The sequence below is a fragment of the Protomyctophum parallelum genome (assembly GCF_964188405.1).
Source record: "Protomyctophum parallelum genome assembly, chromosome: 4".
Classification (NCBI taxonomy): Eukaryota; Metazoa; Chordata; class Actinopteri; order Myctophiformes; family Myctophidae; genus Protomyctophum; species Protomyctophum parallelum.
Genome location: NC_139700.1, coordinates 37,772,330 through 37,800,306, shown reverse-complemented (window position 1 = coordinate 37,800,306; position 27,977 = coordinate 37,772,330). Strand labels below are relative to the sequence as shown.

General features: G+C 41.6%; 4 protein-coding genes across 7 annotated transcripts in view; all 4 read right to left on the bottom strand.

Annotated features, from left to right (window-relative positions):
* Positions 1-25: 25 nt before the first annotated feature.
* On the bottom strand, positions 26-3,064 carry LOC310857010 (protein PML-like). The gene is made up of 2 exons (XM_083762603.1): positions 2,833-3,064; positions 26-1,310 (listed from the first exon to the last, which is right to left on the bottom strand). Exons 1-2 carry the CDS (start codon positions 2,894-2,896, stop codon positions 703-705), a joined length of 672 nt encoding a protein of 223 aa, XP_083618729.1. The 5' UTR covers positions 2,897-3,064; the 3' UTR covers positions 26-702.
* Positions 3,065-5,908: 2,844 nt separating this feature from the next.
* LOC310857616 (DNA polymerase III subunit epsilon-like) lies at positions 5,909-12,172 on the bottom strand. The gene is made up of 3 exons (XM_083763362.1): positions 12,040-12,172; positions 8,149-8,224; positions 5,909-7,401 (listed from the first exon to the last, which is right to left on the bottom strand). The coding sequence occupies exons 1-3, from the start codon at positions 12,046-12,048 to the stop codon at positions 6,836-6,838; spliced, it is 651 nt and encodes a 216-aa protein (XP_083619488.1). The 5' UTR covers positions 12,049-12,172; the 3' UTR covers positions 5,909-6,835.
* A 3,741-nt stretch (positions 12,173-15,913) lies between these two features.
* Positions 15,914-20,728, bottom strand: LOC310857617 (DNA polymerase III subunit epsilon-like). Its single transcript, XM_083763363.1, has 3 exons — positions 20,605-20,728; positions 19,945-19,990; positions 15,914-17,131 (listed from the first exon to the last, which is right to left on the bottom strand). The coding sequence occupies exons 1-3, from the start codon at positions 20,611-20,613 to the stop codon at positions 16,581-16,583; spliced, it is 606 nt and encodes a 201-aa protein (XP_083619489.1). The 5' UTR covers positions 20,614-20,728; the 3' UTR covers positions 15,914-16,580.
* A 1,585-nt stretch (positions 20,729-22,313) lies between these two features.
* Positions 22,314-27,977, bottom strand: part of LOC310857310 (unconventional myosin-IXAb-like) — a 136,857-nt gene continuing 131,193 nt past the window's right edge. The window contains exons 44-45 of one of the 4 annotated variants that reach the window (XR_014569129.1): positions 25,550-26,223; positions 22,314-25,400 (exon numbers count right to left, since the gene is read on the bottom strand). Coding sequence is in view for 1 of the 4 variants with exons in the window: in XM_083762922.1 (XP_083619048.1) it covers positions 25,823-26,223 (401 nt within the window). In the remaining 3 variants the exon portion in view is untranslated. Of the gene's footprint in view, positions 26,227-27,977 lie in introns of all 4 variants that reach the window. The other 3 variants (XM_083762922.1, XM_083762923.1, XM_083762924.1) reach the window with 3 other exon arrangements.

The window sequence follows — 27,977 nt, the reverse complement described above, 5'->3', positions numbered from 1 at the left end:
TCTTAGATCATTATTATAAGTCACAATTAAATGTATTTGGTTGATCACACACACAAATGGACATCAGCCAATCGGAAAGCAGCTTAGCAGACTCAGTTGACATCACTGTCCTGTGTCTTTCAACTGGTATAAAAGAATCGATGAACAAGTTAAATGTGAACTGCGAAAGTAACGAGGATTGACTAACCCCTTCAGCAACAGCAGCCATTGAAACAGCCTTAAAGGAGAAGTTCACCCTTTATAAATTACACACCCCATGAAGCCTTGAATTCATGGAGATTTATTTGTTTTTGTCGCATTCCTAAGCCAATAATTTGACGACCAGCTGTCAAATTATTGGCTCAGGTATGAGACAAAACAAAGAAGATCTGTGAATTCATGGCTTCATGCGGTGTGTGTAATTGATTGTAAGTGAACTACTACTTTTTAAGTAATCCATCCGTGTAATAATCAGCGTCAGTGTACTATACTGTTCATTGGCCACAAATAGAAGAAAGTGGTTGTGCCGGGCAGGTCAAACTGTTCAGAAGACCCCTTTCACAGCAGTTATTTTGGCATAAAGAACTGCTGCAGAGAAAGCCCCGGGGGAAGGTAATAACATTCATTGAGGCCACATGGTGTGTTAGCTGGTACTGTGTGCCAGCATGGATGGATGGATGCTGGCACATGGAAATATGAAGCACACCCACAATTTAACATTACTTATTGTTCAGGTAATGAGCGAGAGGCCACAGATGCACCAGATGTGGGCTGCTGCTTTGATCCCGTCCGTTTCACAGATTCCATAGAGAAAGCATGTTTGTGCATGAGTGTCAAGTCGGGCTGAAGTCCCCGTCCGTAGAGCATCTGCAGGGCACGCACGTCCTCCAAAGCATCGTGGGCCTTGTACTCCATCCCCAACACCTCCCTGAGCAGATTCACCTGTCGGAAACTGCTGAGGCCGCGGTCTTTGAGCACGTCGCGAGCCAGAGGCAGGGTGTCCAGGCAGCCCGAGACCGAAGACTCGAACTCGGCTCTGAGCGTCAGTTCGTCGAGCGCCCTAGCCAAGACCGGGCAGTCGAAACGTTTGATGTTGTGGCCAACAAGCAGCGGCTGCCCCAGCATGCGGAGGAAAGCGATGAAAGCCACCAGAAGCTCCTGGAGGGAGTTGGTGGCCACGGGCTGGCGGTGGAGGTAGAGCCGGTGTCTGCGCACCCTGAAGCCGGTGACTCTGGCAGCGCCGCGCTGCATGGGACAGCGCGGTACGGTGTAAAGGTTGAGAGAGTGACCGCCACTCACCGCCGCCAGCTGGATGATTTCACAGCTGTCTCCTGGACGGGATGACGAACATGTGACATGGGGTGAAGCGATTATTAATCAACAACAGTCACAGGAACTTCATTTATTTACGTATTTAGTAATCGTTTTAGTGATGCATCTTGTAAATATTTCTCATATGTGATTGTAACCTAAATTATTTATTATTATTATTATTATGTCTTTGTTTCATATAAGAAAATAATTTACATTTGTAAACTACAACTGCATATGTCTGTGTCCCTGACCTAGACCTAAAGCCCCAACCACACCGGCAGGGGCTCCTTGGGACAAAACCGTTTTAAGGTCAACCACACCAATGCAACTCATTGCAATCCAGTCATGAGTTGCATTGGTGTGGTTGACCTTAAAAACTGTCTCGTCCCAACCTTTCTACATTCTATGGTCCCAACCTGACCCTTTGGTTAGCCGCAATTTGCAACTCTAGATTTTTTTACAATGGGTTGAATCTAGAGTTGCAACAAGCTCCATCCACTTCCTATTCATCATTTTTGGTTTGTGATCTGCTTGTCTTAAATGACGTTAAACTCACCAACATTGCAGCTGCAGTCCAAGCTTGAATTATCCTCTTTCAATCTGCCGAGCTTGTTTTTCATAAAAATCCACCGTAGAGATGTTATGAGCTACTTTCTGTCAAGACATCCTCTGCAAATGATTATTTTTTTAAGTGTTGTAGTTTGGAAGCACTCGTTTCTGTTAACGGGTCGCGCTGCTGCCTCCTGCATTATGTGCAAATTCGAAACAGGTTGAGCGCAGGGCCGTTCAGTGACGTACGACGAGTGCTTCCAAACTCCAGCACTTAGAAAAAGAATCACTTGCAGAGGATGTCTTGACAGAAAGTAGCTCATAACATCTCTACGGTGGATTTTTATGAAAAACAAGCTCGGCAGATTGAAAGAGGATAATTCAAGCTTGGACTACAGCTGCAATGTTGGTGAGTTTAACGTCGTTTAAGACAAGCAGATCGCAAACCAAAAATGATGAATAGGAAGTGGATGGAGCTTGTTGCAACTCTAGATTCAACCCATTGTAAAAAAATCTAGAGTTGCAAATTGCGGCTACCCTTTGGTGTGGTTTTGGTCCATATTATTATACCATTTAATTTCAAATCATAGCCAGGACGGCAGGACGCTTGTGCCAAATATCTTCCTGTTTGTTATATATTTTTTATTATTATTTCTAGCTTTTAAGACTTTGTAAAATAATTACAAAGTGCGGTTAAGTGCTTGTAAAATAAAAATGTGACCGTTTTGGTATGAAAACGATTAATTTACTGAGAAGTACAGCCAGGGGGCGACATTTCCAGTGTGTTACATGGCAGACTGGGGTTCCACTTCCATGTTGCACTGACGGACGCTACTTCACAGCAGCAACAAATAAATATAAAGAGCGCGCAAGCATTGTGCTAATGTGCTAGTCAAGTTACTAGTAGACCTTCTCTCTACCCCCTATGAAACAGGGACACCAGAAAACACGAGACACACACTCAACTTCTGGGTATTATAATCACCTCACCGAGTCCAGTTGTCTCCAAGTCAAAGAAAACCAGCGGTTGACAAGGATCTAAATTAGTCTTCATCACGCTTTAGGACGACGGATTTTTCTGCTCCTAAACTAGCCGACGGCTGACCGGTGAATCGGTGGTCTTCATAGATAATGAATACCAGAGTTATTATGGATAGTGTTGGTAATACTATTAGGCTACTGAGTAGTGAGTGAAGTTTCCGAGACAACAATGCTACTCGACTACTTCTCGAATCCCACCTCCCGTATTCAAAAACAGATTGACGGCTGACGCTGTCGGCTCAGACGCTGCGACGCATGCGCATTATTCTCAACGGTCGAAACAACTCTATGGATCCGATCAAATGCATTGTTTTTTTTTATGATAACTTAATTATTACCAGGTCCAGGCAGTGACTCACACTCTGGTGAAATCTGGATCAGGTTTGGACATCAGTTTTACTACCCAACAGTTTTCGCCTTTTTTTGGTCTTGTTTTTCTTCAGTATACTGTTGCGTGCTGCCACTTGCCAGAGCCATATAGTTAAGACAGTTACGACAACTCCGTTCACTTCATGGGGCCTTTTATTGGCGAATAGGGACACCGGAAGTTGGGCTCGCGCGAGTTAAGTACATGAACCACGTGACGGGGCTGGTTTCTGCCCCCTCATTGTCGCAACTCTGTCTATACAGTATACACTATACTCTATGGCAGTTGTAACGTGTTAGTGTTATATTTAATCCTGTAGACTTTATATCAGTGTAATTCATAATTATTCAAATATATGAATTATAAGTTAAAAAATTAAGAGTCAAAATCAATCTGAATTATAGAAGGGGCACCAGTGAAATGAGCTTAGGAATAAGCACCAGATTGATTTGTATTTAACCCTTAAGTTAAACCACTAATAAAACAATTAAAAGATTATAAAATAATCAATTATTGTTTTATCTTAATACATCTATGGAATCTGAAGGTAAGAGATCTTTTCCATTACATAGCCTTTCTTACTTTGCATGTGTCAAAAACCAGTAAGTTCAACTTCTTGAGCAAATAATAGACTTGTTTAAAAATGAATCAATTTATTTTCACACCTAAGCTAATAGACAAACTCAGTAGAACAATAATCAAATTAATTCTTAAACAGTTCTCTTTGTTGGGCTCAGTTACCATGTATGTCACTCTCTTTGCAAGATGGAGACATTGAGATGTCTTGTCTTGTGACATTCCCAGACGTTGTCAACATGTTGCTGTCATTATGCCACATGGGCAGGATTTGAGACCATTCTTGAGGGTCAAAAGGTCAGCAGACCCCTCTGCAGGGCTATAACTGTCCGGCTCCTTTACTTACATGTACTGCATGTACATGTGACGTCAGTATGGGAGAGAGAAATCACTTCAACATGTTCATTAGATATCATCCAATGCTGTATGTGGTATAGCTGGATGCGATAGCTTAATTGTGCCTTTATACCCCTTGTCTACTTACTACACAGTGGTTTTCAACCAGTGGTCCTTGAGGAGGGTTCCAGGTGGTCCCCAGCTAAATGATGGAGAGCAGGTAAACAAATGGACCCCTATAGATCTTTAACTATTGACAGTTTAAAATTAAATGGACCCGCAAGTGTCCATTTGGTTCAATAGTTCAATTTCTGTTAAACATCTGCATTACTTAATTGACAAGAAGTCTACAATTGTTATTTTGATCAACGTTTGCTGTTATCTCTCCTAATGGTGCCAACATCAATACAACAAAATCTTATCCAACGACAGCAAAACAATTTTAGTTTGGGGTCCGAGAGGCTAAATGTCATCAAATGGTGGTCCGTGGCTCACATGCCGAATAAATATGGGCCTTGTTTTGAAAAAGGTTGAAAACCACTGCTCTATGGCTCTGACTGTTGCTACATTTCGCATAACCATGCATAGATGTCAAGGACAAGGTCAGCTAAATATCAGCTCATGGTTAGGTGACCAATAGCATGCATACTGAAATTCTTGAGATATCTGATGTTGACCTAGGCCTGTTTATGCAAACACAGTATCCTTTGAGTCTTAACCTTTGAAATCTTGACAGAATCTAGCAGTACTGGTACTGTAGGTTTAAGTGTTGTTTATGAGAGCGCAGGCAACGTGCATAGATAAAGATCTTTTCAGGTTGCTCCGTTCCGATTCCAGTGAAGGGGGCCCGCGCGTCCTGCCATAGCCATAGAGGGGACAGGAAACTTCCACCTCCCACCCCCACCTCTTGGCCTCCGTCTCACCTTCCAGCTCACTGAGACCTAACGAACTTTAAACCACAGAAATTGTACATTTTGTCAATCTTATGTATTTCTCAGAAATACCCATGTGACATACGACCACTGGGCGGGGGGTTGTACCTCTCTAGAGATTTTGTATATAATGCACAGAAAATGTAATAAACATCAGTGTCATTATTTGAACCACTTCATCGTGTGGCCTTGATTCAAATGGTGTCCTCAGGCGCGTCACTTTACTCTCTCATCTATCCTAACTGCTGCTGAGACTGGTCAACAATTTATATTCTCTATTGGTCGGCTTCCACTCATACCACAGCCAGGTGACATCTGACCAGGCTGAGATTGACAGTTTAAATACTGCTATATTGATTAAAAATAAATCAGCTTTAATACATGTGAAAAGAAAGAACCTGCTAAAGCAAAGAAAACATTGGAAAGGCAGCATGGTCTCAACCACTCTTAAAAAAACCTATAGGCCTAACTTTCTTTTGCATGTTGTCAGTCATGTATACAGCATTACAGCCTATGTTTTATTTTTGTGAAACTTATTTTTAGTTGTAGCCATATTAGTGGAACCAACGGTCCGGAACGGGAAGATGGGTTTGAGGAAGGGGTGAGAGGACAGCTCTGTGTTGAAGAAAAAGAAAGGGAGAGATAAGTGACAGGATGTGTAGGTGGGGGATTGTGTACACCTTAACATGTTTGTCCTATGGGGACATTGTTGTGTGGGTTGCTCTCAATGTAAAATAAAAAATGAATAAAAACGTGGTCACAAAAAACCTTTATTAATCAGGAAGTGTACTTATACCTACTTATAAGTCTACAGCATACACACAGTACACTACACAGCTTCACTGCCTTCACACAGTTCCACACACATCCCAGAGCTACAGCAATCTGAGATCCCATCAGCAAAAAAATTAAGGAAAAACAGCACCCTCTTTAGCTACAGTGACTACCATAGGCCACTGGGCTGCTCCACTAGAGCAGTGGTTTTCAGCATGTAGGTCGGGACCCCCAGGGGGGTCCTCACATGACTTTACAGGAGTCCCAAATTACAGTGAGGTCACAAGTTACTTTTAAGACATTTGTTATACCAAAAAGAATATATGAAATTAAAAAGGACCATTACTGCATCAAACTATAGGCTACTATAGGCTTATAAAAATAGATCAAACATTGGCCAAATTGTCAAATAATATAATAGGCAAAAAAGAAAATAGCCAAGCTTATAGATCTGCTATTTTCACAATATCTATAGAACTGTGTCAAACTAAATGTAACGCCTCAACTCCTACAATAATTCCAAGTGCTTGCTTATGAGCGTGGGGGTCTCCAGTTCAAATAGGATTATGTTCAGGGGTCACGGCCTGGAAAGGTTGAGAACCACTATTTGGTTTTGAGTCATTTGCTCAAAGGCACATTGTCAGGAAGCTGTTGCAGGAGCAGAGAGCATTGGGCAAATTGCATTATCTTTGCTTACCTGAAGAAAAAATAATTAACTAATCATGTGTGGAACAAAACCAAAATAATAAAAAAAAAATGCTGGCTTTAAAACAACATATACGCTATATTGTTAATACAAAGGCATTTATACATTTATTTTTGTCAACATGTTAAACATGTTGAGACTTTAACCGAAACCAAAATCACAAGCTAATAACACTAAATAGAAATGGGTTTCCAAAAACTAAAATTGGCCAGCTACAAACTGAAATATGAAAGAAAACTGTAAATAGACCAGAAACAAACATTAATCAAAGAAAGTGCAAGAATTTACAGCGTACGTGAACTGCAACTCATCTATTTCCCACATTCTCCAGTGCTTGTACAGCTCCTGCAGAACCCTGACATCTTCCTCTGCATCATGTGCGTTGTAGGACACGTTAAGGAATAAGCTCACCAGATCCTTCAGCTTGTGGCTGCTAACAGACCACAGCTCCCTGCTGAGCTTGAGTGTGTCCAGAAACCCACCATTGGCCACATCTAGGAATTCTTCTACCAGGGAGCACCTTTGCAGACTATTGATCAACACCCTATGGTCGAAGCCCTCAGCGTTGTGGGCTGCCAGCACCAGAGGAGCCTCGAAGGAGCTCAGGAAGTCGATGAAGTCAGAGAGGGCATGCATGAGAGGGATGGTGGCTACGGGCTGTCCATGGAGCCGGAGTGAGCGCCGGTGAAAGCCACGCCGTCTGTGGGTAGTGAAGCCGTTGACGAGAGAGGCATCGGCATCGATGTCACGGCACGGGGAGATGAACACGTTAAACTCTCTGTCACCACTGATGGCAGCCAGCTGCAAAATGTGACACCGTGCCTTGTCTGAGGTAGGGCAGAGAAACACGAGAGAGAGAGATAACAATTTAAGTATGTGCATGGAGTGAGAGTGAGGTGAAGAACAATTCAACCTTCATTTGAAACGGACAACAGAGAACTGCATACACCACTGAAACTGAGCAGTCTTTACTTATTGCTTATCAGTTTATGATACAACCTTGAGCAGACATTAACAAACAGGATCAACTGTTATTATCATCAACAGCATAATAACATATCACATGCAGCTATAGCTCTGGTCCATAGCCCTCTACTGCTTCTATGATTCTGCCCTGTGCAGTATAAGGCTATGGGACTTTCAGTTTTAAATCTCAAATCGAAATCAGACCAGCCTCTCCTCTTTAGTGTAAATAAAAATAACGTTTTTTGCTACTCACCAAAACAAAGGCGGGTTGTGTCATTAGAAAGCCTACTTTCCTTAGTGGACGCACTCTGAGCCCCCACTCTTGGCCAGAAAGGGATTTCTTTTCACCGGGGCAATATCGGTAGAGGGCGCATTGGAGTAACTAAACGTTTTTTTTCCCCGGTGGAAACAAAATCCCCTTTTGGCCAAAAAGTACCGTTTATACGTGTGGTGGGGGGCTCAGAGTGCTTTCTAATGACACAACCCGCCTTATACTGCGCAGGGCAGAATCGCAGAAGCAGTAGAAGGCTATGGACCAGAGCTAATGCAGCTAATATAATTATAAAGAAAGAAATTCCTCTGCTGAAAATAATTTAGACTTGCGTTACCTAAGCCTGTTGTCTCCATGTCAAAGAACACAACAACGAAGTCATCAATCATCTCAGGCTCAGCTTCAGGATCAAACTGCAAAGACATACCTCCATTATTCACAAACTAGTCATTTACTGATGTCACAATCATTAAACATGTAGAACATGCATTATTTGTCAATGGGACCCGGCAACTACCGGTACTGGCGATAGCAGGCGAACAGGCGATGGTCGAAAAGTGGGCGGAGGAACGTCGGCCGAAAATATAAAAATAATTCATCTTTGGGCGACGTCACCCGGCGATACTGGGCGATTGGTCGATAGCCAATGAAATTCAAGCAATGCTCGCCGTTGGTCTCCCGCTGTAAAACGTACTGCAAGGTGTCCGATAAGAAATAAAAACAAACTCACTTTGTTTCTATGATTTATGTCTTTTTAACTATGTAGCACTCTGGGGTTCCTTGTGAATGAAAAGCGCGAAACAAATTTATTATTGGCTCCATCCAGGCCGAAGGCATGGGGAGAGAGTATGTTTTGCACTCCGTCAGTGTGTGTGTGTCCGTGTGTGACTGTGTCCGTCCGTCCGTCTGTGTACAACTAATCTTCGGCACCATTAACCCGATCAATGCCAAATTTTGCACACACACTCCCTATATGCCAACGATGAACCTCTGCTCCAAATTTTCCAGAACGGCCTGTTATAGCGCCACCAGGAGGCCGACCTTTGAAAAACTCAAATCTCTATAGTCATGTGTTCAAGCCGGATCTATTGCAGGATTGGCCTGTTTTGAACAAAAAGCAGCGTGCAATTTACGTGAAATCTTTCACAGACTTTCCTACTAGGCTGAGGAATATATCCCACCCTTTTCACATTGGCCTGTTATAGCGCCACCAACAGGTGGATTTTTGCAAAACACATTTATGGAACAAAATGCCTCAAATCATCCAATTGCCATCCAAGGCGTATTAAAGAAGAAATGGCACCCCTTGGCCTATTATAGCGCCACCAGGAGGCCACAACCTGACCTGCCCTTGTGGAGACCTGTGCCTGACCTGTGGGGCACTTTATCTAGTTCCCCTCGTAAAAAAAACAAGAATGTACTGTGGAATCTCAGAACCATACCCCCCCCCACACCCACACACACACACACACACACACACACACAGAGAACATAATATACAATTTACTCCTCCGCATATTTCACACGCACGTCACAAGCACGCGAAGACCACTATAGGCCTTCCCTAATATGTATAATTTTGGGCCAACGCAGACTGTTGGGTATCTTGTTTGAACGCACACACCACTGGGGTACATACACACACTGGGGGTACGTGCACATACTGTACATTTACCCTTTTCCCCCCCGATCCTTTCTCCTGTAACACACTGCCCTTTCCCTATTCCTCCATGTATTCAATTCTACAATAAATGTACCTATGTTAAGCTTGAACCTTGTGTCGGACTGTATTGAGTCTCCCAGTTCATTCCGGCTGTACATTTCCTGTCATTTCCCTGGACACGACAGTACATTTCATGTTCAATAAGAAAGAATCAGATCCCTTTCTGTGCCATTGGGTGGATAATGCACTCACATCACGAAGGTCACTGGAGGCCTTGTGGACATTATTCGGAGGAGAGAGCAAGGTCAATACCATACACAAAAAGCTGTCCAACAAGAAAACTGGTGATGACTTTGGTTATGTTGATGTTTATGTGGAAAGTGGGGTGTTGATGGCCATTAATATTATCTCCCATCTTCCATGAAGGAGACCAAATGGAAAAGATGGCCCTCACTTATCATGTGGAAGACAGGACACCTATGGGAAATTGTCAGGAAAAATAAGTTCCTATCAAGTACCAGCACCAAATATGAGCTGAAAGTTTATCAGCAAACCCTCCAACACTTTCAAGGGAAAACCCAGGTTTTTATGGTAACAGCTAAGCATGTAACGATGCAAAAGTAGCATTAGGGTGGTTGCACACCGGCCGCGTTTTTCGTAAAACCGATGGAGAAACGCAGCTAAAAATCTGAATTCGCATCCGATTCGCGCCCGGTGTGTGGAGACCTTTACTTTTCATGTAAAATTACTTAATTTCTGTGCAACAACTGTAAACAAGCTTTCTTGTTTAAACCTAGCTGAACTGATGTGGCATCTTAGGATAGATGTAGACCTATTTGACAGTGCAGAAACATAATTGCCTTCCTTGATGTATTAATGAGCTTCAATTAACGACCATCACCACCTGGGCACAGTCAGTCAGACACGTACAGCTCCCCTCTGCAGGCCTCTACTACTGAAAGTGACTGCATGGAGTATCATTTCTCTCCAAAAGCATGTGAATATGATGGAATATGATTACAGCTCAAATTTCATATCACACACTAGCCCCGCCTTTTAATAAATCGATACATATCGTCGGGATATAATATTGATATATTGCGCTATACGATATATCGTTACATGCCTAGTAACAGCACAGCAAGGCAAGATATCCACTGAAATTGTATCTCAACAGCATGTCAAGAGACTGACATGGATATTACTGCACAGCCTGGATGCTGTCGGAAGTGGTACAAAACTCTAGCTCAAGTCCACTGATTGCAACCGTTACAGGTCGCAGATTATTATGAATACCTACAAAACCCTTCCGTCGCTCCATCAGTCACGCCTCCATATATGATTGTCAGTCCATCACGCCTTGTGACATCACACCATCATATATGGCCGTCAGTCCCTCACACCTCATGACACGTGATACGTCACGCCAACATATATGGCCGTCAGGTCTTGTGACACGCTCCATATATGGCCGTGTATATATTTATATATATATATATATGGAGCCTCAAACACTCAGATCTCCATATGGAGCTGACCTGATATCTACCGACTACCTGTCCATTCAATCTCTAGACGGTCCGCTTTAAAGTTATTAGTGCAGCAGTGCCCAGCAGCCGGCGAAAACTAGAGTTCTCAACAGGAATGAAAATTAAGGCCCTCATCAAACCCTGGGCCTGTACACTCAAGACACGCTCCATATATGGCCAGACCTCATCAAACCCTAAAGACTCAAGACACTGCCCCCGCTGCCACCCTTTAGATCTATATGGAGCTGACCCATTCTGACATTCCATTATATTTATCTGACCTCATCAATCCATGTACACTCAATACACGCTCCATGTATGGCCAGTAGCCTACAGAATGTATTCCATATGTTGAGCTGACCCCCCATGCCCCTGCAATCTGAAATTCATAGTCAACTGATATGGATGACATATCTTATTCTTAGGAAGATGAAGTGAAACTGATTGATCATGTGGTGATAATGATGAAGACGATGAATATTGATATGACAGTGATGATTATGATGATGATCATTGATTAAAGTGAGTGAAAGACCGATCATTCTTCATTTTTTCCTCTGTAGCCTATAAAACATTTCATTCTGTGAATCTATGGTTGGCGTCTTTGAAGGCTGATAACTGCAACTAAGCTAGCCACCACTTGGGAAGGGCTATCATGTTGAAATATTACCCGGGATATAGACCTTTTATTGGTCCTTAAATTAAGTGTCCCTGATTAGTGAAAATTCTGGTCTGGGCCTGGCGAACATTAAAATAATAGCAGTAGGCCTGTCAGGACATGATTAACAACAAGGATTTTAAAAGCTCAACTAAAAGCAAGGGTTAGTAATATTAGGTCTTGAGCTGTGCTTTAAAAATGTCTAGGCTAGTAGGCCTACCTATGTCGAAGGTATAGTGGGAGTTTGTTCCACGCCGAGTCGCCGACGCCTCGTGTTGCAAAAAAGTTGAGCCTTTACATTCAATTAGTATTATTAATCAAAGCAACGTTTAGAATAGTAACAGTTTAACTATAACATTTTATGAACAATTGTCTTACCATGGCCATTACGACGTGGTCAGCAAATCCCTGAGAAGGTTAGAGTAGCTCAGTAGCTGTGAACCGTCCGTGTTCAAAGAGCGTCTGAGGCAGCGGACAACAGAGTTCAGATGCAGATTGCAGACGCAGGAACTGGAAGGGGGCGGTTAGAGACTAGATAGTGCATGGCACATGGCATTGCTGTTGATATAATAGTCTATGAAACTTCAAACATGCGTTTCACTTCAAACGGGGAAGAAATACACAAACCTAGACAAACATTGCTATTGACCACATCATTATGTGCTATTTACTATCTTTGCATTGGTTTTTTTGTGTGTGGGGAGATTATTATTATTATTATTAATTAATATTGTTATTATTATCATGGATGCATGCATGTTGCATTTTGTCAAAGGAGAAAGTCAAATAAACCCTTTGATTTGAAATAAAACACTGATTATTTAAGGTTTTTGTGGAAAATTGGTCAGGTAGCTTTTGCACCTTGTGAATTTGCATGTTGAATCTGTTGTTGTAGCGCCACCTATTGGTGGATTGTGGATTGCAGGGCCTGTGCAGAAGCCCTTGGTGCAAGAACCCAGCAATTTTCATTGAAATTGGACAAGTAGTTTGTGAATAGTCATGAATTTTAGTCGAAATGTGTGGGGTCTTCTAGAGCACATCATACACTCCTGGACCAAATTTGGTCTAAATCGGCCTGGCAGAGGAGAAATTACACAAATACAGACAGACACAAAATATTGCTACACATAGCCATGTATTGCCATGGTGATAAAATATTGTTTTTTTGTGTCCTCTAGGGTCCATAGAAGAAAAAACATGGTTTACAAGAATCTTCACGAAACGTTCATTAAAGTGGATTCTGCTACATAACTACATACACTAAGAGTAGACCTATACCCACTTTATTTGGTACTGGCTGCTAATAGTTTATTATATTGTTTTTAAGTGGTGCAACCACTACATTAACAACAACTGGGTAACAAGCCATTGAAGTACCGGTTGAAACTAGTCGCTTGACTGGCCCATTGATAGATGTATAGCAATGTCGCGACCTTATCAAGGTAAACCCTGAGAAAGTAAGGGAGTTGCTGAGTGAGGAATTATTTACACCCAGCATCTATGCCCGTACTTCTCAAAAGGCCTCTTGACATTGTTTCCTTGACAAAGGTGCTCTATAGAGACCTATCAGTTATTAGCATTGGAATTTGAGAACATGTTAAACAGATTAAAAGGTGAAAAAATAAAGGGAATTGTATCTCTGTCATTTCTCGACCGTTTCGGACGCTGGGCAGCTAGCCGGAACAAGGCCGGCACCCTGGGCGCGTTCTGGGTCTGGACGTTCCAGGGACCCCCACGTGGAGTTGCACCACTTACTTCATACGGGTGTGATTTATATTTTTCATTTGATTCTCATCCTAATTGCCACCAAGTGACTTTGACTTTGTGTAAAATCTGGTGGATTGGATTGGTTGGACATATATTATTAGTATTATCTTTATTATTATTATTATTATTATTATTATTATTGGCATCTTCTTTGACTCCATTGTCTGGAAGCACCCTGTCTGGAAGTAGTGTAACACTGTTTCCACACCTAGGCGTCTAGGCGCGGCAGAAATCCGCTCGTGGCAAGCATCTCTTCCTGGTTTTTAGACAGCTGGTGGATGGAAATTAAGCTCCACCCACGCGGCAGAATGGCGTGTCGGCCAGATTCCCGGAAACACTTGCCCCCGTCCCGCAAGCTTCATTTTCCATCCACCAGCTGTCTAAAAACCAGGAAGAGACGCCTGCCGCACCTAGACGCCTAAGTGTGGAGTGGATAAGTGTGTCTGTATGAGCACGGAAGTACCACATGTCGGCAAGCCTGATACATTTGTATCAGGGGGACTATTCAAAGTTGTCGACAGGCCGGCAGTATGTTGTGAAGTTGGCTGGGATCAAGGGTCAGGGGCCGGTGATTTATCAGGGCAATCCTCATTTAAGGAGGGGCCGCCCCCAGCAGATGACGCAGTCTTCAAAGTATGAGGAAAAGGTCCTCAGAATGCGGACCGGGCGGCCCCAGAAGAATGAATATGGGCATTGGGGTCGCAAGAGATATAATGTTTACCCAAGGCGTTATGAGTTTCTTTCAAGAGAGCATGTCCAGAAGATTGAATATGGGCATGTTTACATTCAAGAGAGCATGTGCAGAACAATGACGTTCTGGCCAGGGACACAGATCTGATAGCTGACCACATGTCAAAACGACCAGTACTTCACCCCAGGAGAAGATCCGAAGGCGGCGAAGCCAGGGTGGACTGCAGGAATCGCCAAAGTGTTTTTGTACTATAAATATATTGTAAAGTTTGTATGGTCAAGTTTATATGGGTACTGTGAGAAGATATTTTATACCCCATAGGATAAAAAGAAAGGAAGCAGCTGACTTGCATGTTGTCCTCCTTATCAGGAGTTTAGAGAACTGTCTGGCTGACCTAGTGACCTCCCCTGGTTTCCCTCTAAGTCTCTAGGAGAGATTTACACCCCCCACCCCTAGTTTCACCCCATGTTGGCAGACACTATGAGTTCATTTTATTGTGTGTTGTTTTTGTTTTCACCTCCGAAACTGATATAATGATTATTAACTGTTTTTTTTTAAATAGTTTACAAGTTGAATTGAAAAAAGGGATGTTTGTTTTCGCCTCCCTATTAACTAAGTAGAAGTTTGATTCCAGGTTGCTCATGTGTTCATATGACAACATATGGTGAAAACCTAAGCAGGTTAAGTAAAAATACAAGTTTTAATATAAAATAGGGAAGATGTTATTTTAGCCTCCCTGGATTCTTACAGACAGTATTGTGTTTTGAATTAGTTTTAATGCTAAAATGTAATGTTTGTAGGAGGTGTGTTTGTAGAGGACAGGGTAAAAGGTCCTTAGATCTCTTTAGTTGATAAGTAAAGGTCCATAAATAAATAGGAGTTGGCATAAAAATGTGTGTCTGTTTTCCCCTCACTAAGCCATAGTGAGTTATTGGCCTTCTTCAAAAAATATCAAAGCATGGTAAAAAAAAACAAAAAACAAACAAAGGTTACCTCCCCCTCAGGGACATACAATATAAAGCCCCTCAGGGCAGAGGGTTTTGGGTTCCAGTCTTCAGTCCGGAGGGGAGAGGAGAGGTACCAGATCACAGAGGATGCTCTAAGCTTCAGAAAGAGTGACCGACCGAACTTGAACCTACAAAAGGGGGCAGGAGTGTCAAGTACACTCAGACTGTCTAACAAAAGTATAGGCGGAATTAGCCCTAGTCAGTGTTGTAGTGTTACTTTTAGAAGTGGGGGGACATTAAATAATGTGAAAGCTTCAAAAGCAAGATGGAAAGGCAGCATTATGGTCTCTCTCTCTTTAAAAAAAACATTATTAATCGGGAAGGTATAAATGATCACACAGGTATAAATGATCACACACATACTACAGCTTAATTAGAGTTCACACACTCACAACCCAGAGCTCTATGGTGACAGTCTTCTAATCTACTGTAGGCCACTTGGGCTGCTCCACTAGACTAGACGCTAGACAGCACTGGTCACATGACTTTGGGGGGGATACCAGGTGACAGCAAATTGACAAAAAACTTTCAAGACATTTTTAATACCAAAAAGAAAAATAAATTCAATTAAAAAGGACCATTTCTGCATCAAACGTGATCAACAAACTATAGGCTACTATAAAAACTGATCAAACAGAGGCAAAATTGTGAAAATAGCCAAGCTTATAGATCTGCTATTTTCACAATATGTCTGGAACAATGAATGAACTAAATGCAATGCCTCAACTCCACAATAATTAATAAAAAACGTACTCAGGGTGGGTCCCCAGTTCAAATAGGATGGTCAAACTAAATGTAATAATGCCTCAACTCCACAATAATTCCAAGTACTCAGGGTGGGTCCCCAGTTCAAATAGGATGGTCAAACTAAATGTAATAATGCCTCAACTCCACAATAATTCCAAGTACTCAGGGTGGGTCCCCAGTTCAAATGGTTGCAACATTATCATGTTGCAACCATTTAGCATGCAGAGTAGTGTGGGATGACAAAGGAAGCAGTTGAATGAGTCATCATTCTTTACCTGATTTTAAAATTAAAACTAATCATGTGTGTGAAACAAAACTGAAATAAAACAAATAGTTTTTAAAACACAACAGAAATATTAATACAAAGGCAAAATTGCATTTGTTTAAAAAAAACTTAAATTTCTTCTCTTTTTTTCACTTAACTCTTGTGCCACAATGGTCCAATGCCCAATAAATGGTAATGTTCTGATGATTTCTGATTACAGTAAGTGGCTTAAGGCATGATTTTACAAAAATAATGTAAAAAAATGTATACATACTGTATATGTGCGTGCGTGCGTGTGCGTGCATGCGTCTTTTCGTCAATGATCATTAACACTAAAATCACAAACTAATTACACTATAAAATACAAAAATTGGCCAGTTACAAACTGAAATATGAAAGAAAACTGGAAATAGACCAGAAATAAAAACTGATAAAAAATGTCTTAACGGCCTGGACTAAAAGTGCAACTCTGTACAACGGCCTGGTTTGGCCTCCACCTCACGTACAGCTCCTGCAGAACCCTGACATCTTCCTGGGCATCATGTGCGTTGAAGGGCATGTCAAGAAAGTGGCTCACCAGATCCTTCAGCTTGTGGCTTTTTAAAGAACACAGCTCCCTGCTGAGCTGGAGAGTGTCCAGAAACCAACCCCCACTGGACACTTCCAGGAATCTCGGCACGAGGGAGCACCGTTGCAGACTCCTGGTCAACACCACCTGGTCGAAAACCCTGGCGTTGTGGGCTGCCAGCAGCAGAGGAGCCTGGAAGGAGCTCAGGAAGTCGATGAAGTCAGCGAGGGCACGCATGAGGGGCACGGCGTCCACGGACTGTCCATGGAGCCGGAGTGAGCGTGGGTCAGAGCCGTGGCCATGGGTAGTGAAGCCGTTGACGCGAGAGGCACCTTCATCGATGTCACGGCACGGGGAGATGAACACGTTAAACCTTCTGGCATCACTGATAGCAGCCAGCTGCAAAATTTCACACTGTGACGTGTCTGATTGGGTAGGATGGAGAAACAAGAAAGAGACAGAGACAGAGACAGAGAGAGAGAGAGAGAGAGAGAGAGAGAGAGAGAGAGCACATTAGGAACATGGGATGAGAGGTAGGTGCACAATTCACCAGTTTGATCCTTAAAGCAATTGGCTTGGCAAACAATGAACATACAGAGATTAAAGATTTGTGGGCTTCAATTGAACAGACAATACAGAACTGCATACACCACTGAAATGGATCAAAATGGATGAACCACTAATTAAAATCCAAGACTAATGTAATCCAGTATAAACTAATGACAAGAAAGTATTAAACAAATTTGATTCCATGTCCTCTGTGTCTGTGTATTTCAAAATTAGACATCCAATTGGCAGAAAAAATATTTTTTCATCTCTAGTATATAAAATTCACACCCGTGTGAGGTGAGGGGAGCTCTTATCAATGAGTTCAATCAATGAGGCGATGTTCAAGATTCAAGATTCAATAATTTATTTGCCATGTCAACAAGTTGATAGGAATTTGTCTTGGTTCATACTCATATACAGAAAACCATAGATACACAAACAAGAAGGACAATACAATACAAAAACCAGCAGCATAGGAAATTACTGTGTGCTATAAAGTGCTATATGCATATTTCTACGAGTTCAGACGTCTAATGGCTACGGGATAAGTGCTATCTCTGAAGCGAGATGTTGAGCTCTTGATGCTTCTATATCTCCTGCCTGATGGGAGGAGATTGAAGAGGTGATGTGCAGGATGGGAGTTGCCTTCCTAATTATTCTGATGGAATAGAGTGAGGAAAGTGTAGGGAGGCTACATCCAATGTTTTTTGATGCGCGACGTACTACTCTTTACAGCTTTGATTTGTCTTGAGAGGTTGTGTGACCAAACCAGACAAGCATGGAGAAGGTAAGAAGTACTAAGAACACTTTCAATAGTGGCCCTATAGAAGTGAGTCATGGCTGCTTGGCTGACATTAAACTTCTTAAGCTGCCGCAGGAAATAGAGACGCTGGTGTGATTTACTTATTATGAGACTGGTGTTAAGATCCCATGATAAGGATTCATGGATGGTGGTCCCGACTCCCGAGGAACCACCATGTATGAGGATGTAGGAGTGGAGCCATCAAGTCACCCGGTACTTGAAACCCTAACAGTACTGCCAGACTGTCAAAAGAGCTGCGGACGTCCTCGGCTGTCCGCAGCCGAAAAACCGGGTTTTTAAACAGCTGGTGGATGGGAAAAAAGCTCCACTTCCGCAGACGACTTGCGCGACGGCTTGCGGACGACCGCGGCCGACTTGCGCTGAGGAGAGCGCAAGATGTCCGCGGAGGTGGAGCTTAATTCCCATCCACCAGCTGTCTAAAAACAGCTGCGCACACGCCGTCACAGTTTATTCTGTCCGCAGCGCAAAACCGTTTTCAACTTAGGTCTGGAAACAGGGTGTGGAACCTAGTGTGTGTGTGTGTGTGTGTGTGTGTGTGTGTGTGCGTGCGTGCGTGCGTGCGTGCGTGCGTTTGTCTCTCCCTTGTATGCGTTAGAGAGGAGTGAGGACGAGGATGATGTGAACGAAAATAAGGGTATAGAGTCACAACCTGAACTTCACTAAATGTGTAATGTATTGAGAAACCAATCCCTTGTACCTCCTTGATTTGTGTTGATTATGCAGGTTTGAATTATCAACAAACATTTTTTTATTTCTTGTATGACTGTTGCGACTGTGGTCGTATTTGTTATTTGTTGTATTATTATTTGGTCCTGGAAGGAGTGCCAGATATAGATGATGATTCCTCCTCCCCCACCACTCCTGTTATTGTCTGTTATTTATGAGTTATAGTTACTTTGCTATTCTGTTGATTTAAGAGACACATACAGGTGAATAAGGTAAAAAAAAAGTTAACTAATAGACATCACAATGAAACTTCTCCAGTTGATTACTTACATTAATTACAACTAAGAATATTTGTATTCGTTTTCTGAAATGATATGTTTAAAGGTATATTCAGTGATTTCACTCAAAAAACCTTAGGTTTCGTTTTTGACTGGGACCTAAGCCTTTCATCCAATCAGGATAGAGAGTCAAAAACGAAACCTAAGGTTTTTTGACCCGCAGGGGTTAACTGGGGACAGGGAGGAACTCCTTATATGGTCAGCACACTCTATAGTAGAGAGGATTATCACAACAAAACAAAAAAATAAGTGATATTTGAATTAAGTGAAATCACTGAATATACCTTTAAATATGCAAATTAGGGTATTTTATACCCTAATTTGTGCTAATTTGCATACATTTTGGGACGATAAATCTGAAGATCGGATAAATCCAGGGTATTTTAGATAGCTCTAATTATCATTCCATAAATCAGAAAATACTGCCAACAGCCATAACAGCCATTTTCATGTGTCTCAGGCCCCCAAGCCTCACACACTGGCCTGTGAGGAAATGCAGATTCACCGTCTACTTTTCCACTGCCTGCATGTGGCCGGCAGCGGCTACTTTAGTACTTCAGTACTTTATTTGTACAATGTACAAATACAATAGTTACAAATCCATACAAACAGAATAAACTGTGTTATCAACACGGTGGACCCTGTCATAAACAAGTGTATGCTTTATCATGGTGTTGTCCACATTTAACTTTTTTTTTTTTTGAGTTGTGCTTTCGTTGAAATGTACCTGCATGCTGTTAATAAATAAATCAATCAAACACCAACAGCATAATCAAATATATAATATAATTGTATTAAGCAATTCCTATGCTGAAATCCTTTGCCACAATAAATGAGAGATTCAATTTCAAACACACGTTACCTAAGCCAGTTGTCTCCAAGTCAAAGAACACAACAACACGATCCATCTGTAGAGAAAGAGGACAAAACATGTAATGCCATAGGCATCTTAGTTATCACATAGTCGACTGTTTCACAAACTGGCCATTTGCTGGTGCCATGCATGCAATCATTAAATCTGTAGAACAGCTGTTTAAGAGAGCTTATAAGCTATACGGTGTTTGATAAAAAATAAAATAAAATGTTGAGCTTTTAAAGGTGTTTGTTTACAAATGTTGCACTAAAGGCCCTAACCGTATACTCCACTGCGCAATATAGCCCGCATTTTAATGACAATTGAAACAGTGGTTGAAAAATAACCAGACTTGCAATCACTTATAGTTTTATAGCCAATTCTAAATGAGGTTTTCTTATAACTGTTATTTATATTATGAATGTATGCCTCTTTGTTGGGTGTTGTTAACACAAATTCAAGCTTTATTATGACGCTATGTTTTTGGGGACTACAGGCCTATACAGATGCATTCGCCATGTTTGTTCTAACGAAATCTGTCTTCCTTTTTATAGCCTATCCTACAGTAAATTATTATTAATAATCACAGCAAAGTTAGGAATAGTATTAGTTTAAGTTAAACAATTTAAGTTATACTGCATGGTTTACCATTATAAGCAATTTTCTTACCATGGCCATTACGACGTGGTCAGTCAGAGAATCCCTGAGGGCTGAGGAGGTTTTAGAGTATAATGTCTCAAACCAGATTCAGAGCTAAAAGAAATGGACCGATGGCCGGGTTCCAATTTCCCAATGTTCGCAGATTGGAGTTAGATCAGCTCTTCAGCTGTGAATAATGGGCGTTCCGGTTTACCATGTGTTCAAAGATCAAAGCGCATCTGCGGATATAGACTGATGATGATGAAGCTTCAATCTCTAAATGAATTAGTCAGAACGAAACTTAATTAGTCCCTCCCTACGATATTTAACAGAAAGCAGAATAGAAACTATAAACAGGAAGGAGTGTGTGGCTGATATTATGAGTGAGCAAAGTTCTGGCGTTAAAGAAGATTAGGCCTATATTCTCTCACCGTTATACAAAAGATTTTTATGTCAAAGGTCGAACGTTCCTCACGCTTCGGCCAGGTTCTCTTTTGTCTCTGTCGGATAGAAACAGCACCTTTCTATGTTTTGTAAACGTTCCTTTAGAAGCGTCATCGGTCATCCTCTTTTCACATTTTACTGCATGTTTAAATGTGTTGGTCACTTATATGCGGCAATTTATGCATTATAAACATACTGATTAACACCATACAATTACAGTTATATGAAACTCATAACAATAATCATAACACATAACACAAACAGCATATGGTTAATGACTTATAATAAGGTTAAGTATTAATGCATTGTATATGCTTATGCTTATTGCTTAAAAAACACTGGTTTGGAATATGGTTAGGTTTATCATGCTATAGCCCTGAATGTCTCTGACTGTTGTTACATACAGTTGGTAGGCTACAGTATTCCACATACAACAAGAGCCATAGATCGGTTGCACCCGCTCCTGGAAAAAACAAACAAACATGCGCAGCATAAATGTGATAAATGTTTTATCTTATGCTTCGTTTGTACTCACACATTAAATAATTCCAAAGACGTGAAGTGAAATATTGTCCTCTATAGTTTCATATCCATGTGAGCTGCACACAGTCACAGATGACTTTCTCTCCAGGCGAGAGGCCCGGAATGACAGCTGGACTGAAAGACCTTGCCTCTCTTTCCAAAAAGAGTACGTGGGTTGTATGGGGAAATATATTTGTATAACTTGTATAACCCTTTTAAATCTAATAACTCAGATGCTTAATGTTCCATACGTCATGACTATGCACATGTGAGAGTCTGAGACCCAATGGAAACAGACAGGATATACTGTTCATTCATTCATTGTAAGAACAAGGACTAAATTACCATGAAGCTTATCCCTTCAGAGTCCACAGACTATGGGGGAGTATTAGGCACCATGCAGGAACGTCTCAAGGTTGTTTCTGACAGTCTCACTTTTTATCTGCAAGAATTGTAGCATGCTTCACTATGGGGCATGTATTTCCACCCATTTAACTTTTTGTTCATGCAACAGAAAATAATAAGTGTTGGTTTAATAATTGTTGTGTATGCTGTAGCCTACTTGATTGCCCTTTTAACCCTCTGTCTAATCACTGCACTGAACATGAATGTTCCACTCAACTCTAACTCAGTCTGACCTTTGTACACTGTATGTCACTGGGAGAATAGCCTCGGAAACCCAGACGTTTTTATTTCCAGGGAGCATAACACATGTTAAATGCCTAAATGGAATAATAGTAATTCTACAATAATCACAGAACTCAACCTTATTTGGCTCCAGTTTCTCTTTTTTTAATAAGCAGATGATTTCCCCCATAAATTCTTTTTTTTCTCTCATCTTAAAAAAAGAAAGAAAACAAATATTACACAAATTGCACCTTTACATACTGTGTCCAGACCGAGGCACAGACAAAACAAGACGACACTCAAATTGAGTTTTTGACTTAAAGCACAGCCACGACAGACCAGTCTCTGACCCGTCAAAAAAACACATTTTCATGATTAACAGGAGATAATTGCGTCGTACACAGGATAATATATCCTTTTATAACAGGCTTGTTTCCCATCCGCTGTATTGTTGGTCATAAATAGTACATAATACACTGTAGAAAATATCAACAGAAACGAAAGCACGGCATGCTTTCCAGTGATCGGTACATTCACTCTTTCTTTTGCAGAATGTCATATCGGTTGATCCAGAAACAAGTAAGCACTGTAATACCATCATCTTTAATAAACGCTTGCAAGTATTTGGACGTGAATATTTGCCTCCTATATTTTAGATAGGAATTGACTGTTAAACATATACCTGCAAAATGTAGTCTATTTCCAGTGTCCAATTTCTTTCCTTTTGTTCAGTTTTCAATATTTTAAAACATTGCTGCTCTTAAGTAAATGTGAAATGTATTTTTGACTGACCAGCTGTCTACTAATCTAACCAGGTGGATAACAATGGTGCAGTAGCTGTTGGTGAAGTACGGGTAGTTTTTCTATTCTTTTCTTTTTAAGGCTTACAGCAAGCTTATACGCTAAAGCAATCTGATCACCACATTATAATATTATACTGACAGTAAGCAGTGTTTCTAAACTTCTGGCTCGGGATCCAAAAGCGGGCTGCAAGGTATATTCTGACAGGGCCATGGGCTTGAAGCAGCTTAGATAGAGGAATATAGTGTTACAGTAGCGCTGTTCTGTGTACCTCAAGTAGAGGTTAAAATGTGGACATGAACTCAAGATAGCCGAGAACCACCAGACTAAATACTGAGAGATGCAGTCAAATGAATGTTATAGTGTAGGGATACTAGAGACCGCTGATATAATGTGGAAATGTAAACTTGATTAATATTCGTGACATGCCATGGTGCTACTGCTACAGGTAGGTAGGTAGAATGCTACTTTTCACAGCCAGGGTCTGAGAAGAAAAGAGAGTGGAAGGAATACTGCACTGTTCAACACAGTCAGTGTTAAGTAGAAAGAGATAAAGAGCTGCAGAAGAAACCAGCAAATCTGGACGGCTCAGTGGACAGTATGGGAGAGATGGATGGAGTTGGAGTGTGCTGTTTTTCTCCATACGTTGGACGTGACTTCACATGCACTGAGTGGGTGCAGAGACAAGAATCAAGGCTCACACACAGGCTTGTGAGTCACTTGCGTGTGCGCGCGCTCTCACACACACACACACACACACACACACACACACACACACACACACACACACACACACACACACACACACACACACACACACACACACACACACACACACACACACACACACACACACACACACACACACACACACACACACACACACACACACACACACACACACAGAGGAGGGGGATGGGGGAATGGCTTTCATTACAAGAAAAATAAGCCATTACCATTAGTGGTAATGACAATATCGACACAAATGGTAAAACAAGTCAGCAACAACTATAATACACCAATAAAAAAAAACATATATATATGATATAATAAATTCAAGTCCTGACTTTGTAACACTGGTGTCTGAATAAAAACTGAAGAATGTTGCTGGAAGGAGCGACGCATGCAGGAAAATGATGTTTAAAGACATTTGTTTTATGGCCGACAGACATTGTTGCGCTACAAAGACAAACAGCAGTGAACACCTGTTGTGTCCGAGTATATATAAATTAAAATGTAGATCTTTGATTTTTATATCATCAAATATTAAATGTTAACATTAAATGTCATTAAATAATATTACAACAACCGCCTCTAGAAATAAACTTTAATGTGTAGAATGTCTTGTTGTTGCATTGTTCCACTATATTACTGCTGTTTGGCTTCATGGGGCTTTAGTTTGACACCTTGTGTCAAGCATTCAGGGTCTCCACGGTGACAGTATCCGTGTCGACAGTAGGCTTTCTGTGATGACAGATCATCAGCTGATCATATAGTGACATCTCTTCACTGTAATAGATTTTCCCCCCATATAAATAACATGGCACACATAAGAAATAAAATAACAAAACAACAAAAATAGAAGCTGAATTCCACACTTCACTTCACTTTGCAAAATACTTCTGACAAAAAGTGAGGAAAAAAAACAGAGAAAGATTATAACATGTATGAACATTGAACGACCCATCAGCACTGGAGCGAGCTCATTTCTATGTACACTGGTTTTCAATTATAATAGTCATATTACATGTATTTATAACATATTACAGTACAGTCTTTTTAAACAGGACGTAAGAAAAATCTATCATGGAGAAGCATGCTGCCTCTTTGCCGGTCTGTCCTCTGTAAACATGAAAAGAAACGGGATTTGCTTTGAGTTAGCTTGGCGCTGGTTGCAAAAAAAAAAAAAAGTTCACCAGACCAGTCAGTATGGCTAACATGTCTTTCTGGGATCCACATGCAAAAAAAAAAGAAAAAGAAAAAAGAAAGACAAAAAAGAAAAGAAAAAGTGGGGTCTTAAAGTTGTCTTGGCAAGGTCTGAACGTTGCAGTCTGTGTTCCACACAGCTTTGCTAGCTGCTACTGCCCTGTGGCTGATTGAAACTAGCAGACTTTTAACTGCATCATTAATCGTGCTGTTACAGTGGCGACATACAATTAACAACCATGCTAGTAAGTGACTGAATGCTGATAGGTGAAGCTTAATTTCATTCATACTCTATGGCACGATGGTGTCGGAAATAACACATTTTAAAGCGAATTCGTACTACAGAGTATAAATTGTGCTTAATTTACACTTAGTTGCATCATGACACGTCACACCGGCATGCAACCAAGTATGAATCAACCTTTAGACTTGACCCCCCACACACACCATGCCAGGCAACGAGGCAGCAATTGTCTCCGTTCCAGCATGTCACTCATTAAGTCAATCTCTGAAGCAGCAGCTTTTCTCATATGCCATCCTGGGATTTGTCCTGTCTGAAGCCATGGGACTATTCTGTTTGATGGTTGCTTTCCTTATCCTGTTCGCTATGTAAAGCTGTCATCATATAGAACACTTTAATTACAGATGTGACTACATATTTTCCTCGATGGCGATGCAGACGTCAAGAAGCCAGTTCAACGTCTAACAAGATGGTCGCCTCACAGTATTCACACTTCATATGTCAGTTTACCTTTATCTACTGTAAGCTCTTCAGGCTCCTCTATTCCTCACGGCTTCTCGTTCTTTTCTCGCCCTCTCGCTTTTCACCCCCTGCCTCCCTTTGACGGCAACCCTGTTCTCTGTGTGTGCGCGTGCGTGTTTGTGTCTCTCACGCACACACGCATGCAGGCAGGCACCCACACCATCTTCACACCATGAACTCTTTGTTTCCGTAGAGAACCATCGGCTGTGGCGCCGAGCCAAACTCGGGCTCCCTCCGGTGGCCGTTGGTGGGATCGCGCGGCGAGCTGCGGCTCAGCCGGAGCCGCTGCCGCCCTTTGACCCCGACCCCCTGACTCCCCTGGGCGAGTGGCCCTTCCGTTCCCCCCAACACACAGGACGAGGAGGCGAGCAGGGGTCCGGAGGACGCAGAGCGAAACCGAGGGTGAGGGAGGGAGGGCGAGGCGGGGTGATAGGAGCAAGACAGAGAGGAGGAGAGAGAGGCGGAGGAGTCAGCAGAGTCCTGGGAGTCGTTCTGTCGGCAGAGAGCACGGCGGCTCTGGTTGCTGGACTTCCTGCATCGATATGCTCCTCCTCCTCCTCGCTCTGCTGCTGAGACACAGACACAAACGTTTAGCTCTCATACCAACACTACTACATCAGCAACATATGTGAAAAACACAACTGGGGTCGGTTGACCAAAAAAATAATTATTTTATATCAAATACATGCCCCATGAAGACTTGAATTCGTGGAGATTTGTTTTTCATCAAATTATTAGCTTAGGAATGCGAAAAAAACATGAATGAATTCAAGGCTCCATGGAGTGAGTAATGGATAGAATAAAAGTCATTTTGGGCGTGGACTATCCCTTTAACTTGCCATTTTAAGTCCGACCTACACTAATAGTTAATAATAAAGCTGTTAATGGGGATGGTTACAGTGTCCTAACGTGTCCTTTGTATGGGGACGGTTACAGTATCCTAACATTCCTTTGTATGGGGACGGTTACAGTATCCTAACAGTCCTTTGTATGGGGACGGTTACAATGTCCCACGTGTCCTTTGTATGGCAGGGCTTGACATTAAGTTTTTGAGGCACTTCGGACAAGTACATTTCCCATTCACTTGTCCGGACACAAAAGTCACTTGTCCGGAGCACGAGCACACACAAATACATTTTAAATCAACTAACTGTATGTTAGTTTGGTGAATAAATGTTTGAATTAGGGCGGTCAAATCATTACACATTTTAATCAGATTAATGAATTAAAATGAATTAATCATGATTAATCACCATTCGAACTATGTCCAAAATATGCCATGTTCTTCTGAATATTGTTGTGGGAATGGAATGATCTTACATACATTTCATCATATATTCCAAATGACCTAGACATATTCATTTTAAGTTCTGGCAGAAAATGTGTATTTAGTAAAATATCTCACACACACACCTTTTCTGACAGAACTTTCAAATGATTATGAAACTAGAGGACAATATCTGACTCCAAGTCTTAGGAATGAATTATTGGGTGAGTACACATGCAGTGCTACAAGTTTAAATGCCCTACGTGGTCAGTCTGCTAAGCATGCGTGGATAGGACTGATCTATGGCTGTGTATTTGAAATACATTTAATGTATGCAAGATCGCAGACATTAGGGCTATGAACAATATTTGATAGGGAATTTTCAATATACTGACAGTGTGCCTGCAAAGTCATTTTAGTGTTATGAAACTTATAATCTGTAACCCCTCTTCCATTTATGCCGTCTATATGTAAGAGTGAACACTGGACAATTGCAGTTGTCAAGTAATGTTTGTATAAGACTTTATGGGTGCCTAGCGGTGCCTAGCTGTATCAGTTGCTGAAGCTCATGCACCTCTGAGGCCTCAAGGTCACGCACTGCCTGTGCCAGAAACTAGCAACTAGCAGTTCCTCTTTTTGACGTTCAAACTCTCTTTGTCTGTACCAGCCCCTCCCTTTGGGAGTTCCTAAAACGCTGATAAATACTCTGTGTTGTTTCTCTTTCTGTGTGTTACTTGCAACAGATTTATACCGCGTGCAACCTTCATCATTTGTGTGCGCACATTTCTGTGTATTAAAACCACAAAGACAGCTTTGCTTCGATTATTTTCTTTTATCAAGGTTTCTAGTATTTATATCAAAGACTGCCTCCGCAGAGTGTCACAGAAAAAGTGAAACCAAGAGTCACTTGTCCAACGGACAAGTAAAATTGTAATGCACTTGTCCGGAAAGATTTATTACTTGTCCCGGACAAGCGGACAAGCCTTAATGTCAAGCCCTGTATGGGGACGGTTACATTGTCCTAACATGTCCTTTGTATTGGGGACGGTTACA